Source organism: Mastomys coucha, chromosome X (genome assembly GCF_008632895.1).
Source record: "Mastomys coucha isolate ucsf_1 chromosome X, UCSF_Mcou_1, whole genome shotgun sequence".
NCBI lineage: Eukaryota > Metazoa > Chordata > Mammalia > Rodentia > Muridae > Mastomys > Mastomys coucha.
This window is the reverse complement of record NC_045030.1, coordinates 7,948,997-7,964,645: the sequence shown is the minus strand read 5'-3', so window position 1 is coordinate 7,964,645 and position 15,649 is coordinate 7,948,997. Positions and strand designations below refer to the sequence as shown.

At 36.3% G+C, this 15,649-nt stretch overlaps 1 protein-coding gene across 1 annotated transcript in view; it reads left to right on the top strand.

The window, feature by feature from the left end:
- Cask (calcium/calmodulin dependent serine protein kinase) overlaps positions 1–15,649 on the top strand; it is a 340,530-nt gene that overhangs the window by 141,244 nt on the left and 183,637 nt on the right. The window contains exon 3 of the mRNA XM_031372099.1: positions 2,766–2,871. Coding sequence (XP_031227959.1) covers positions 2,766–2,871 — 106 coding nt within the window. The remainder of the gene's footprint in view (positions 1–2,765; positions 2,872–15,649) is intronic.

Sequence of the window (15,649 nt, the reverse complement as noted above, 5' to 3'; positions counted from 1 at the left end):
CACACACACTCACACACACTCACACTCACTCACTCACACTCACTCACACACACTCACACTCACTCACACACACACTCACACTCACACACACCGTTTGGCCTCTTCCCTCACATGCTGTGCTCTACATGGTCCTTTCCCACATGACTTCTTGTAATCTTAGCACTGCCCTTTGAAACCAATTAGTACACTCTTCCCATTCCCATTTCGTTGGCTAAAAGCAAGTCATTTATAGAAGTCTGTACTTGGTATGCAGGTGGCAGAGACAAAGGCAGGATTCACAACCATTTTTGACTCCAGATTCTGTGGACATTTTATCAGTACAGGACCGCTTTCAGCCTCACACAGTGTTTCCTTCACAACCACAGTGAGCAAACAAGCAAAAGCAGCTTTGGCCCAGCCATTTCTTCTACTAGTTTTTCTTCCTTCCTTTCTTTTCTATTTCCAGATTCTTTAACTGTGATCACACCCACATCCATAACACTGTAATGGAAAGCTTGCTGACTTTGGAGTCAGGGTTCAAAGCTCACTCCTGTGATATCTGTAGAGCTGTATGATCTTGAACAGGTTTCCAATCCTGAGGGACTTTCCTCATCAGTAATGTACCTACCTCACAGAATGGTTGGAGTTTTCAGCTCAGTGAGAGAAATGATAAATTTTAATCTAACATTAAATAATTGTCTCTTCTATACTAAGTTCAGCCCTGACCTGCTACATCCTGCCATAGCTTGGGTTCCAAGACCATGCCTAGGGGTGATGAGGGAAGAAAAACAGACAGACACAAGAAATGGTGGGATGAAGTGGTCTGTGCTCTAGGATGGAGAAGCTGCAGTACTCCCCCAACCCCCAAGCTCAGCATGATTATCATATACAGCTAAATCAAAGAGGCAGGGTTTATGGTATACTGCTAAATCAAGCAGGTATGCTTGGCAATCATAACAGGAACTGGGTCTGAACAGAAACAGTCCTCAGGCTGTAAACATTGTGGGGAAAGGAGAGAAGACTACTGTGGGCATTTTCTGCATATACTTTCACATACACACTTGGACTAGGAGTGAAAGCTTTGTCATTTCCTTGAGCCTAAGCCAAGAGAAGTTTTTCCATTTCCCATGGGTCTAAGGCCTTAGAGTCCTTGCCATGTATGCCCTTGTCAACAACACATATTCACTCAGAGACTTCACTTGCTTCCTACAAATCCACTTTCTTTATTTCTTAGATGTTGAACATTCCCACTTGGACCCCAAGAAGGCTTTGGCTGTCCCTCTGAGCCTCACTTGGGGAAGGCTGTGCCACTCATGTGGGTCTGGGGCTTTTGGTTCCTAGACACAGCTGTGCATATGTCAATAGCACACATTCACTCAGGACTTCACTAGTTCCTGACACTGACTGACCTCACCTTGGAACTTTACCAGCTCAGAATGTTCATAGCTTTTTCTCAGATTCCAACCATTATATACCTTTATTTTCTCTATGCCCTTGACTTTCTTAACATTGTATTATCAATCTCTCCATTTCTCATGGTACCTATTCTGTACTGTCTTCTTTTCTTTATGTTGCCTGTATGTGAGTAGCTTTTTGGAAGGTTCTGTCTGCAACCATTGCTCTTGATGACAGCACTAGGTTTGAATTAATAAACAAGAAAAGAGTTCATTTTGTCTATTGCATTGTGTAGTGTAGATTTGGTTCTTACTCTCTTGTCTCCCCTTCTACTTTCAAATATAACAACACCACATTGTATTTTATGCATCAGCAAACAGGTATGGCACTATTAGTAGTGGAAGACTTTAGTTATACATAAAACAAGTGATATCCCTGCCCAACCTTAATGTGAGGATGTTGATATTAATTTTGTTTTCCAAATAGGATTATTTTGTTGTTGTTTTGTTGTTGTTATTGTTATAAGATATTGTCTCATATAGCCCGGGTTGGCCTTAAACTCACCATCTTAGGTGTAGGTAGCCTTGAACTCCTGATCCTCCTACCTCCACCTTCCAAGTGCTAGGATTACAAACAGATGCTACCATGCACAGCTGCAAACAGTATTGCCATCTTATACAAGACAGTGCTACCTGCATTATCCATTTGTTCTCTAAAAGATCCTGAGTTAGTCAACATGTTTTATAGATAATATTTTAAAAATTCCCAGCTATAGCTGTAATTCAACAGCAGACCACATACTTATAATATAGAAGACCCTGAATTCCGTTTCCATCACTACAAAACTATTCAATTGATTCATTCTAACTTTGGCTCTGGGAACAGTGCCTTTTTGTGTAAACCATTCTATTTCTTTTTATATTCCACATAAATTCTGTGAAATGTCTGTAAGTGCTATATTTTATTCTTATGTGGCTTAAGGAAAAGTAAGACAAAGGTAAAATTCAAAACAATAAATTGAGTTACTTATCAGCAGATCAAGGAGAAGTTGTCAATTTGGAGGCTGAAACTTGACTGCAAGAGTTTGTGGGAATATACATGCATTTATTTTACTTTGGGACAAGCTGTTTCTGTGCACAAAGGAATGAGAACCTTTATTAGTAAGAGCTTCCTCCCATATCTGGATGGAAGCTGACAAAGATATGGAATGTGTTGTATTGCCACAGACATGAAAGGGTGAGAAGATAAGCTTAGTTTAAATGGGGGATTTCATCTTTTTAGACAGAGAAGTCTTCATGTTACCATAGATCACATCCATCCATTCATTCATCCTTCACTCTAATTGTCTCTTGTTCCTACCTAATGAAGTGTGCTATGTGTTTGTTTTGCAGATCTAAAGCGGGAAGCCAGTATCTGTCATATGCTGAAGCATCCACACATTGTAGAGCTGTTGGAGACATATAGCTCAGATGGGATGCTTTACATGGTTTTTGAATTGTGAGTGTACATTTTATTTCTTGAATTAAGTTTTAAGTGATATTGGTTGCAGAAAATCTTAACACCTTTTTCTTCAAGTTTAGCAACAGTTGTGGACTCATCTGTTTCGAGAGACCTGAAGTCACAGGTAAAAAAAAATTCTCATTTAAGGGCAAGTGGCAAAGGAAACAAAAGCTGGCCATATCAAGCACTCTTACATTTTCAGCACACTTCAGAGAAGAGGCTCTAAAACAACCTAGAGCCGCCTGAAATCTTGAGTTTGCATCTTAGTGAAGAAGAGGGAGAATAAAGGATTCCACATAGGAAGTCTCTCTGGCAACTCAAACTTTCTAATAACACACAGAACTTTCTCTTTTGATGTAATCATATTACCATAAAAGGAAACTTCACCACTAACAGTATCTTGATTTCAGTACACTACTTCATTTTGACAGTCACATAATTTTGATTAAGATGGAGCAGTATGAGCGAAGTACAACTAAATAATCTGTAGATGCTTGGATAAATGTCCAAAGAGATTACGTAAAGCTTTATGGGATGGCATTATATAATATTTTGTCTCTAATCATTTTCTATTTACTTTCCATGACTTTGATTAGGAAAATAGAAAAAGGAAGATATACTAGCGTCAATACTTGAGATACCAAAATAAGATGATGTATTCATTGCCTATTGCTTCATAACACATTACTCTAAAATATACTGGCTTTTAAGCAACATCCATGTATTACCTCATTCTCTGAGCATCAGGAATAAAGTTCAACTTAGACAAATCCTCTGGCTCTAGATCTCTCACAAGATGCTAACTTAAGGGCCAGAGCCATCTTAAGACTCTACCAAGGGTGGATCTGCTTCCAATTTCATTCACATGGCTGCTAACAATCATGTAATAAGTGAGGACCTCAGTTCCCAAGAATCATTGACCTGAGGCATTCCTTTGTCCCTTGTCACATGGACCTCTTCATAAAATAGGATGGCTACTATTGACAGAGCAAGCAACAAAGATAGACATCAGCCTTAGAACCTTATTCCAAAAGTTGAACAACATCTCTTCTGGCATATTTTATTAGCTAGAAATGAGTCATTGGATCAAGCTCACATACCAGGACCTACACAGCAAGAAGTGGGAGCCTCACGGAAGCATTTTACAAGTTGCACCCTGTAGAAAGCTCACTAATACATTACCTATCTATGTAGAAGTTTGAATCCAAAGAACTGAAACAAAGAAACTCAAATTGAAGACAAGTTCAGCTACATAAGTGACTATTTACTGGGAAAGATGTAACTGGTTTTTTTGGGGGGGCGGGCGAGGTTGGTTCGAGACAGGGTTTCTCTGTGTAGCCCTGGATATACTAGAACTCACTCTGTAGACCAGGCTGGCCTCGAACTTAGAAATCTGCCTGGCTCTGCCTCCCAAGTGCTGGGATTAAAGTCATGCACCACCACTACCCAGCTTATGTCAACATTTTGTTTAGTTATTTGCAATAGCTTAGAAATCCTAAATAGAATCTTAGGCCACATTAATTAGAAAGTATATAGAATTCAAAACAAAGCCACACTCCCAGCCTTACACACTGCTTCTTCACCCTGGAGTATTCATAGTAATCAATACACCACAGTGTTTATAGAAGAGGATAACCAGAACAAAAAGCCTAGAAATTCCATTGTAGAGTCACAGCCTTTAGAACATTGACTGCAAACATGCTAGAACTTTGAGCTGGATCTGCTATAAGTTGATATATAGAAACTTCTATTATGGAGCTAGAGAGATAGCTCAGCGGTTAAGAACACTGGCTGCTCTTGGAGAGGACCTGGGTTAGATTCCTAGCACCCACATGGCAGCTCACAACTATCTGTAACTCCAATTTTAGGAAATACTTTGCCCTCTTCTGGCCTGTGTAGGCACCAGACAAGTATGTGGTACATAGACATACATATAAGCAAAACACCTATGTATAAAATAAAATTAAAATAAAAATTAAATCTTTTAAGAAAATGGCTTCTAGCATTTTGAATGTTATTTTCTGCACATTTAAGGAAGTGTGTACTATGTGACCTTCCTGGCAAAGGAAATCCTGTCAACTCAGAGAGAGCTAGTCAGACTTGATTTCTCTCAAAGAAAAAAGTCTAACTTTTTTTTAATAAAATTAAAACATTAATAGATAACCTGATGACATTCATCTGACTATTGATTTTAAATTTAAAATAGTCCAAGCTCTATTATGAACACATTGTCTAGATATAAGGTGGGACCTCCTTTCCTTCCTCAGGTCTCACCTTTGCATCTAGGCTAGCTCCAGGAGCTTTGCATTCCCCAAATGTCTTTGAAGATAGACAGGCTTTTGAGGATAGGGGAGAGCAGTTGCTCTTTTGAGAAGGCAGATTGTAAATCCAGAAGTATGAAATGAAAAGTAACATCATAGGATTTGTTTTCAGGCAGACTAGGTTATAGTAAGGGAAGAAATGGAAATTGATTGCTTTAAAACATCCTAGTTCTGGAGCCCAGCAAGATGGCTTCAATGGGTGAAAGCTCTTGCCATGAAGCCCAGTCCTGATGACCTGAGTTAAATCCCCACCACATAATAGCCTGGAAGCGCTCAAGCAAGCTAGCCTGAAGTACACAGTGTAGCAGAAACAAGGGAAACCTGCTTCCACAAAGTACAAGGTAAGAACCAACTCTTGAAAGTTGTCCTCTGACTTCCACATACATGGTGTGGTGCTCACGATAATAATAGGTAATTTTTAAAGAAAAAATTTCTAGTTCACATGTCCCTTGGAAAGATTTTGAGTACTTCTAGACATACTTAAATCCCAAATGAAGTGCTGTGGCATGGAAGAGCTCTTAAAGACATTGGAGTTGGGATGGAGAAATGGCTCAGAGGTTAAGAGTACTGACTGCTCTTCCAGAAGTCCTGAGTTCAAATCCCAGCTACCACATGGTGGCTCACAACTATCTGTAATGGGATCTGATGCCCTCTTCTGGTATGTCTGAAGACAGCTACAGTGTACTCATATAAATAAAAATAAATAAATCTTTTTTAAAAACATTAGAGTCGTGGATACCCAGGAATGTATTAGTTTTCATATTCTAAGAGAACATATAGGGAGAACATAATCAGTATCTGCAGTTATTTGAAAGACTGTGATCTGTAAGAATATGTGCTTGTTCACTGTGGCATTACAGGCCTCCACTAGAATCAACAAGTGACAAATTTCACCTTTAAGTAAGGAAGGTTCTCTAATGACAAGATTTAGTTCAGGAATGAAGCCACTGTCAACTTTTTAGATTCATATTCCATCCCAATTACAGCCCCCTCCCAGCTCTCCTGCCTGTCCTGCCCTTCCAAATCCTTCACCCCATCAGCACTGCCCTTCACCTGGCATACACTTTCCTCCTCATACTCAAGAGGAGCTGGAGCCATCGCAAAGGGCTGAAGGGAGGTTCTTACTTTGAGACTAGAGAGGACCTCCAACATCCCACTCAATTTTAAGATGATTCTTTTAAAATCACTTTTCTGGTTTAATTTTATTTTTCCCTCAAGAACTCTGTTTTTGTCCATATTTTTATTCTGAGAGAACTAAAAGCAGATTTAATCATATACCATAAAGTGACAAAGACAGAAAGCAACATGTTAAAATTTACCTGAATTTTGATCCCCATTCTGCTTGTATCAAGGGGTCCTAAAATAATACTAGTAGAAAGAAGATGCTCTTTGTTGTCATAAAATCTGGAATTTGGGCTTCTTAGTGTTGATGCAGTCCTTGTGAGGTTTTTGTCACTGATTTTGTATACTATTGCGATTAAAATTATCCAGTGACTGAAGGTGACATCTCATTAAAGATAAACATTTATCAGTGGCCTAATCTTAATCTTAGCCTAAATTAATATAGCTGTTTTCTTTTTTTTCCACCTTCTATTTTTGGAATTTTCAAATGAAAAGGAGACTAATATAACGAAAGCCAGCACTGAGCTATAGCAGTTATCAAAACATTTGTCATTCTCTGTTCAAACTATCCTTTCCTGTTATCATTTGCCACTGGAGATTGCTACAGCAGTTTCATTTCACCAGAAGCACTCCTGTTTTAAATGATAACACTATTATCATGCCTAACAAAATCACCAATAATTTCTCAATATCATATCTTATTAACTTGACATTCAGTTTTTCCTAATTGAACATGAATCTTAAATGACAGCTATCTAAATTTAGAACTTTTTTATGAGCTCTAGGGATCTGAAAGTAGATTATAAATTCACAGCTAAAATAACAGTGATTTCTTTTAAAAGGCCAGAACCAAAATAGAAATATCAAACTCTTCTTCTCTATCATTATTTTATAAATCCATCTTCACAGCTATCTTTGCCCAGATTTTCTACCTCTTGATCTTTTGGATTCAAACCAGCAAACCAGAAACAGGTTACTCTTAAAAACTGTGAACCTATGGCTACAGAGCAATGCTGGTACACTTGTGTGTGCCTCCACCTACTGGCTCAGAGAGAGAATGCATGTACAGCTGCAGTGTGGATTAAGCTATTCCAGAATTCGGTCCATACTCCTGGCAATAGTAAGTTCCCCTGGCATTCAAGGGCTCATTGCTCAAGTTATAAGGGATCTGGATCATTTCCACAGTTTTATAATGTTACATCAATACATAATAGATAGGGAAAGAGGAAGCAAATCAAATTAGGCCCATTGATTTTCTTGTTTCATGGCTTTCTGGAAGCTCTGATGAAGGGAAAAACTAGACTGAAGAACGCATTTGGACTACCAGCATGTTTTTAAATTTGGTATCCATACCTGTCTTTTCTTCAGTCTATGTGTAACCAATACTCCTTCTAAGTTGCATTCATGAAATTATATGACATAATTATGTTGTTGGATATTAGAAAATCCTAGGAAATAGTTGGTATATGCATAATTAGAAATAGTGTGTAAATATAAAGCATACTTAAATATAGACTCACAGAACCAGAATTGTAGAACGGGAAAAGATTTAGAGCAGTAGATTTCTAAACACCTAATGCAAGCTGGTATTAGTGGCACTCAACACTTTAATCCCAGCAGTTGGGAGGCAGAGGCAGGTGGATCTCTGAGTTGGTGGCTAGAGTGATTTCCAGAACCCCCAGAGCTACACAAAAAATCTCTATTTCGAGAAAGTAGAAGGGAGGAGGGAGGGAGGGAGACAGAACAGCAGAAAATACATCCTGTGTAGAGTATCTTAGGCAAGCACGAATCTAGGTCCCATCCCTGAGTTCAGTTTGAACAAATGCAGGTCTTCATGGCACCAGGTGAGAGGAGTGATGCTTAGAGAGTCTATTGTCAGTCCCCTACCACTCACAGGAAGACAGTTGAGAAGTGAAAAGTGTGCTGGCACTGTATCGATTGCTTTGAGATTATTCTTAAATATGAACCTGTTTGTAGTAATTTGCCAAATTTATTTTTAAATATAAATTCAGATTTGAAGATAGGGCTGAGTTGTGTTTCCCCTCCAGAAAAAATTTAAATATTTGTTTCTCAGTAGCATATTTGGGCTTGTTTTTAGTGGTGTCTGGTACTTGAGTTAAGCTGTAAATCCGAAATTGGCTGGCTAAGGAATTTTAATTACCTTATTATAGTGTGATTACATATACCACAGGGAGAATTTTACAGTAATTAAATATGGATTTTAAACACGTCTGACATGAAAACAATAGTTTTTTTATCTTTTAAAATAACACTCTTGGTTTGTATTTTTGAAGCTTACAAAGGAGATAATAGACTGGAACTGTTCTTTTTAACTTTAATTTTTTTGTCTGATATGAACTCATGGGGAAGGGAATGTGTGTGAAATTCATTAACTCAGTGGAACTAATTATTACTTACCAGCAAAGTTACCACTTAAGTGAAAATGTCTCTGTTTCCTATCATACAGTGAAAATCTGGACTGCAATGTCTTAATTTACTTAAATGTATATATTTCAAATAGCCTTCTCTAGTCTATTTGATATTTTTCTTATCTATGATGATGCAGATTACTATTCATGCAGCACAGTAACATTTTTTCTTGATTCTTGGTCAAAATTTTCTATCTATTTTTATTCTAAATTCCATTTCAGGGTCCCCGAGACTACTCTCTGGTTGATGCTTCACTTAAAAGATTAAAAGGATGCAGTGTTACTGTATCCATGGCTGTGATTTATTGTAACAAAAGGAAATGGTGCATAAGATCCAGGGAACAAGCTTCCCATGGTCTTTTCCAGCAATTAAATTGTGACATGCTGCCAACCAGAGAATCTCATTCGAGACTTAGTGCCCAGAGTCTTTATTCAGGGCTGGCTGCATAGGTACCCTATGTCTGGCATGTACCAGCTTCCAGAAGCCACAAACCCAACTAGATTTTCAGCATAAACAAAACTGCTGTTTGCACAGTTCAGATGCAGGCAGTCATTTCTTTCAGTTATTGAGATAAGAACTTCCTGAGGTTCAAGCCCTCAGATGCCTGCCTATCAGGGCCAACATTAGAAGTGGGCATGTTAGAACTTTCATAAGATCTGCTATGCTAATCCTATGTAAACTGAAACAGTGAAAGAGAAGATGGATTTTTGAATTAATTAACGCGCTCCACAAACCAAATGTAATTGCTTATGAAGATAATTATAAGCTTTGGGTTTGGAGTTGTTTTTAACTTTTAAGTGTAATTATGGTATCAATTTAACATGTAGTAGAAAAAAACTAGGTGGCCAGATCGCTGAAGCAAATCGATAGTTGAGATTTTATAATGTAGCAGGGATTTTAAGCTTTGAAGTTATATTTAAGAATAAAGTATATTCTGATACTATTATTAGAGAAATACATTTGAAATTATCACTCTAGTAATTTTTGTTCAGCATATTAAATCTGATCTTCAATCCAATAAAATAATTTTAATTAATTATATGCTTATACCATAGGATTAATTCAGTTGATTTTTTTCTGGAATTTAAACATACAATTAATCTTAAAATAAAATTATAAGTATATAAAATCAGTATAATATACCTGCTTTGTACCAATTAACAAATGATTGAAAATTATAATGACACAAAAAATGTCACCCACAAACCTTAATCAGCGGAGTATTTAGGTTTATACACCTAATTGTGTTTCCTGATTTTTTTCTACTTAATAGTCTTATGCATTTTTTGCTTCATTGAATTTCTTGAGAATAGTATTTTTTGACTTCAGTAAGATACCTAGATGTGTACATATACCATATTTAATTTGATAATTCACTTATTAGAAATGATGCTGTATTTAATATTCTTTTTAGAATAATATTTCATTATATTGACATTTAATATATTTATTAATATTGATACTTAATAAATATTTGTTATTTTATTGTTGTATATGTCTGAGTATTTGACCTGAGTGTATATCTGCACACCATGTACACGTCTGGTACCTATAGAAGCCATCAGATCCCTTAACAGACAGTTGTGAAATGTCATTTCAGTGCTGAGACTCAAATCCCAGTCCTCTAGAAGAGCATCCAGTGCTCTTAACTACTAAGCCATCTAGATAGATAGATAGATAGATAGATAGATAGATAGATAGATAGATAGATAGATAGATAGATAGATATTCATCCTTGATAATTTAATAACCCACTAAGTACAGTTTGTGCTGCCCTATACTCATGAGTGTAAGGCCATCCACTGGAGCTTGGTCAACCTACCAGGAGTCACTACTTTAAAGAAAATTGACTGTCCTTCCCCCAGCAGGTTTCAACTGCCAATAACTGTTCTTCAGCTAGGAGTGGGTACTTGTAAGCCCCTTCCTCCTCCATGCTGGAATGAATTCTGTACAGATTGTATGCGGGCAGCTACAACTGCTATAACTTCATGAGCACTTCAGTCTTGTTATGTCCAGAAGACACCTGTTTAGCCCAGGTTCTCCCTGACTTCTAACTTTTACAATCTCTCTGCCCCCTCATCCACTACAGTACCAGAGCCTTGAAGGTGGGACTCTGATATAAATGCCCCATTTATGACTGAGCACACCACAGATACTTGACAATTAATATTCTTGATTACAATTACCTAAACAGAATTACTAGGTAATCAGAATATGACTATTAACAAACATTCATAGATTTAAGGTAATGCATACATCATATTTAGAATAATACATGCATAAATATACAGCCTAAGGAATTACTCTAAAAGGAGCATCCACATAGCTACAACTCAAGTCAAGAAATAAAAATAATTGCCAACACTTCTGTAACCTTAATTCTAAGCCTTTGTGGCCATAATAGCCCCTTTCTCAGTAAGAGCTTTAATATGCATGTCATTTTTGTGCTTCTCCAGCTATCTCATCCAAATAAACAGCCTACGTGATGTAGTTCACTGTCCCTTGTTTTTCTATGAACTCACACAGTGTGTATTTTAGATCTATAAGACTCATCCAAGTTGCTTTGTGCATCTATTCCTTTTCATCACTATATAGCAAGCATTTCAATGAACAGACTTTCAGTATTTATTTATTTTAAAGTTAATGAGTATCAGGGAAAGCCCTAGCCTTCCTGGAACTGCCATCATTTCGGCCTGTTGTTGGTCATTACTAATAGCACTCTCGCCTTACACTCATTATCTATCCTGCACTGAATAGCCCTCCTGATACTTAGCGATGCCAGATTTTTTTTTTTCATTTTGCCAGTTGGGATGTAGTTTTTCCTCATTGTGCTTCCTGATTGCCACTTGTAATCTTCTCTCTTCATTCTTTTAGGTTTTTTTTTTTAATGAAAGAGAATTTGGTAGTTTTAATCTAATGTAATCTGTCACTTGTTTTGCTTTTTGTTAGCATTTTTGTATCTGAAGAATCATTTACCAATCCTGAGAAAATGGATATTTTCTCTTGTATTTTATCATCCATCTGGAATTGATTTGAGATACACTGTAAAACAGCAGTCCAATTTCATGTCTTTCCATATGGAAATTCAATTGTCCCAGCACAGGTATTAAAAAGCCTGATCTATGGTATAGTATTTACCATAAATCAAAGATCCATATATGAATGATTGTTTCCAGGCAGAGTTTGAGCCCATTGGCTTGCTTGCCTGGCATTGTGCCAAGACTCTGTTGTCTTATGAGTTCTGGAAACTTGTAGAGGAAATCCTTCCAGCTGCATTCCTTTTCAGGCTTGCTTGGAGGACATACTTGTCTCTGAATTTTCCAAAAACATTTTAGAATGTGACCATGAGTTTCTACCAGAAAAAAAGAAAAAACTATTGGCAGTTTTGACATTAATGTTTATATTCAATTGTTATAACAATTTGAGAATTGTCCTACTTACAATATTAATATTGAATCTTCCAATTCATTAATATCATGTAGCTTCCCATTTAGCTCTTTGACTTCTTTCAGTGAACTATTATGCTTTCTTTATGAAGAATGTATGAATCTATATTAGATGTAGTTTTGATCAATACTTGTTAGATAATGATAATAACTTCATTAAGTAAATTTTGTTAGTTTTGTTCTTACCCATACTAACTGTATCTATTTCCATCCAGCAGGCTTTAATTCCAGTAATTAGTACAATCATTTGGATTTTCTGAATACATGATCACATTGTTTGCATATGATGATTTGTTTGATTCCCTCCAAGTTTTTTTTAAATTACATTCATTCGTTTGTTTGTTTGTTTGTTAAGGGCACATGCAATATGACACACATAGAAGTCAGTGGACAACTTATGGCAGTTGGTTCTCTTCACTGTATGGGTTTCAGGGTTTGAACTCAGGTTGTCAGGTTTGTTGGCAATTGCCTTTATTCACTGAGCCATGTAGCCAGCCCATAATTCTGTTGCCTTTCCTTTTCATGTTATTACCTTTATTTTGATAGGTAAAGCATACAGGAAAAAAATTGTATATATTAAGTGTGAATAGAAAATGAATTTCATCAAATGCTTTTTTCTGCATATTTTGAAATGGTCAGATACTAGCAGCCTTTAATCTATTGATGCCCTGAATTGCATTGATTCTTGTATTGACCCAATTTGATTGTTATATATAAATAAGCTTTGTAATCCTTCTTATATGTGCTGGATTTTGTTTACATTTATGCTTATGGAACAATTTTGTTATAATTTTCTTGTTCTATCCACACCAAGTTTTCATATCTAGGTTATAGTAGCTTTATAAAAATAGTTGAAGTTTCTCTCTTTATCTAGCTTTTCTTGTCCTTCCTTATATGGTTCATGAAACTCACATAAACAAAAGTTTCTTATAAGAAGAGTTTCTGTTTCTGGTTTGATTCTTTAAATATTTACAGAAATATTTGAAGTTCTGGTTATTAGTATGCCATGTTTAGCAATTGCATTTTACTAGGAAAAAGGTTCAATTTTATGTGGATTCTAAACAGTCTAGGCATAAAGCTGTTCTTTGGGCTCTGTGGCCATATCTTTTTTATTTAGCTCTCTCTCTCTCTCTCTCTCTCTCTCTCTCTCTCTCTCTGTGTGTGTGTGTGTGTGTGTGTGTGTACATAAACACATTTGTAGAGATCAGAAGACAATTTGGTGGAGTTGATTCTCTCACTGTATGGCTCCTGGGAGTTAAACTCAGGTCATCAGGGTTGGCAGCAAGTACTTTAGCCATCTTGCCTCTCTACTTCATACCTCTTGATTTACATATGCGGTCTTCTTGTGTGCTTTCTTATCTTCTTGTGGTTGTTTGTTTTGTTTAAATTACATTTATTTTTATTGTCTTTTATTTTTGAGGTTATAAATACATTGTACTCTCCTTGCAGTACCCATTAGCATTTTCTTTCCTTTTATTTTATTTATTTACATAAAGTTAATCTTTTGTCATTATAGCTTCCTTTTATCTTTTTTTAAAGATTTATTTATTTTATGTATATGAGTATACTTCAGCTGTCTTCAGACATACCAGAAAGATACATCAGATCCCATTATAGATGGTTGTGAGCCTTTTATCAATTAGGGAGTTTAAACATTCTTCTGTCACCTTACTGAGTAGCCCATAAATTCTAATATACTTACTAATCCACTATATTCAAATATTTATAAGCAATTATAGTCCTGAAAAGTACAAATTCTGTAGAATGCTTTAATTCCATTGAATATCACCTTTGACTCATTTAACTTTTTATTATTGAGGTACATATATTCACATCATTCCCAGCTTCTTTAATTTAGTCATTTAGATTTACCCCACACACTTACCTGTCTTTGTTCTTTGTTCTTTGAGCATAGCTATGGTTTTCTCTTAGTTTGTTGCCCTTGTGTCCGTCTCCTCAGTACAGACATCTATTTTTATTAGTTTCCATTTTTTCTTATATTCCCTTTAGTCTGGAGGCTGTCTGCTGTGTGGAGAGATCTAGATTGGCCTATTAGACATCATTCACTCTTTTCCAGCTTCCATTGATGTTGAGATTTCAGCTAGCGATCTGACATTTATCTAAAAGTAGTAGTGTTATTTTTCAAGCTATTAAATTTTTCCTTCATCTTTTGCTTTCTGAAGTTTTCAATGTACTACATCTTAAGAATTGTGTCCGTGTATTTTAATCTTGCCTTGAGTTTTGTAAGTGTCTGAAATCAGTGTGTTCATATTATTTGTAGTTATGGAAACTTCTCTGCCATTATCTCTTCAAATACTTCCTTTGTCCCTTTCATTTTTGGGACCAAATTAAATATACTTAAGAGATAAGTCTTATAATATTCTGTGTGTAGACTACATTGGTTTTTTGAGTTTGCATCTGTCTTATCTCTTGCTTTTTCTGACCTGTCTTCCAGGTCTGATTTTTCTCTTCAGCATTGCTGAATTGCTGTCAGTCTGCCTTCTAGATTTTTAATTATACTTTTTAGATTGTAGTTTTATAATTTCTACTTATTTTTAAGTATCTACTGCATTACTTTTGTCATTTTCTTACAAAATTTTTACAAAACATTAAAGATGGATTTTTATATTCAGTAAAAATAGTAAGCTTCATTACTTAATAATCATGTGTTCAAGAACTCTACTTGATTTTGTTTTTTCTGTTCTCTATTCTGTCTCTTTGTTGAGCTCTCTGATTCCATCAAGTGCCCAATTTGTTTTGACTTTCTGCTGGATATTTTGTTGACACTTATTCGCCTAAGAATGATGCTTTTCTTCCTCAATGGAGGATTTTTCCCCCCTTCTGCTAGATACCTTCAGGCTGTAACAACTTAAAATTGTTGAAAGTCCAAGACTTAGATTTTTGGGGATACCTAGATCTTGGGTCAGGGATCAGATCTGTTGATTGGCTAATTCCTTACAACACACAACAAAATGTAGGTTCACATTACTTTCCATAAATTACATTTGTATCCAAATTAATGGGAGATGAGCAGATCCATGTTTACTTTGTGCATGTGTATGTTAATGTGAATGGAGGCCAGAGGTCGATGACCAGTGTCTTTCGTAGTTGCTCTCTATATTGTATCTTTTGAGACAGGGAGTTTTAATATCCATGGAGCCTGCTGATTGGGTAGACTGGCTGGTGTATAAACCCCAGGGATTTTCCTATCTCTGTGCCACCAGTGCTAGAATTGTAGGCACACACCACTGTGCCTGGGTTTTCAGTAGATGCTGAGAAAACAAATGCTGGTCTGAATGCTTATGTGACAAGTGCTTTATGAACAGTTCCCATGCTTACATTTTGATAGGTCAAATAATGTTATGGGTTAATTGCCATTTATTTTGTCATTAGTGCTATAACATTCTTTTAAAGCATGTTTACCAGTTTATTTCTCTTCCATTCCTTTTTTTTTTT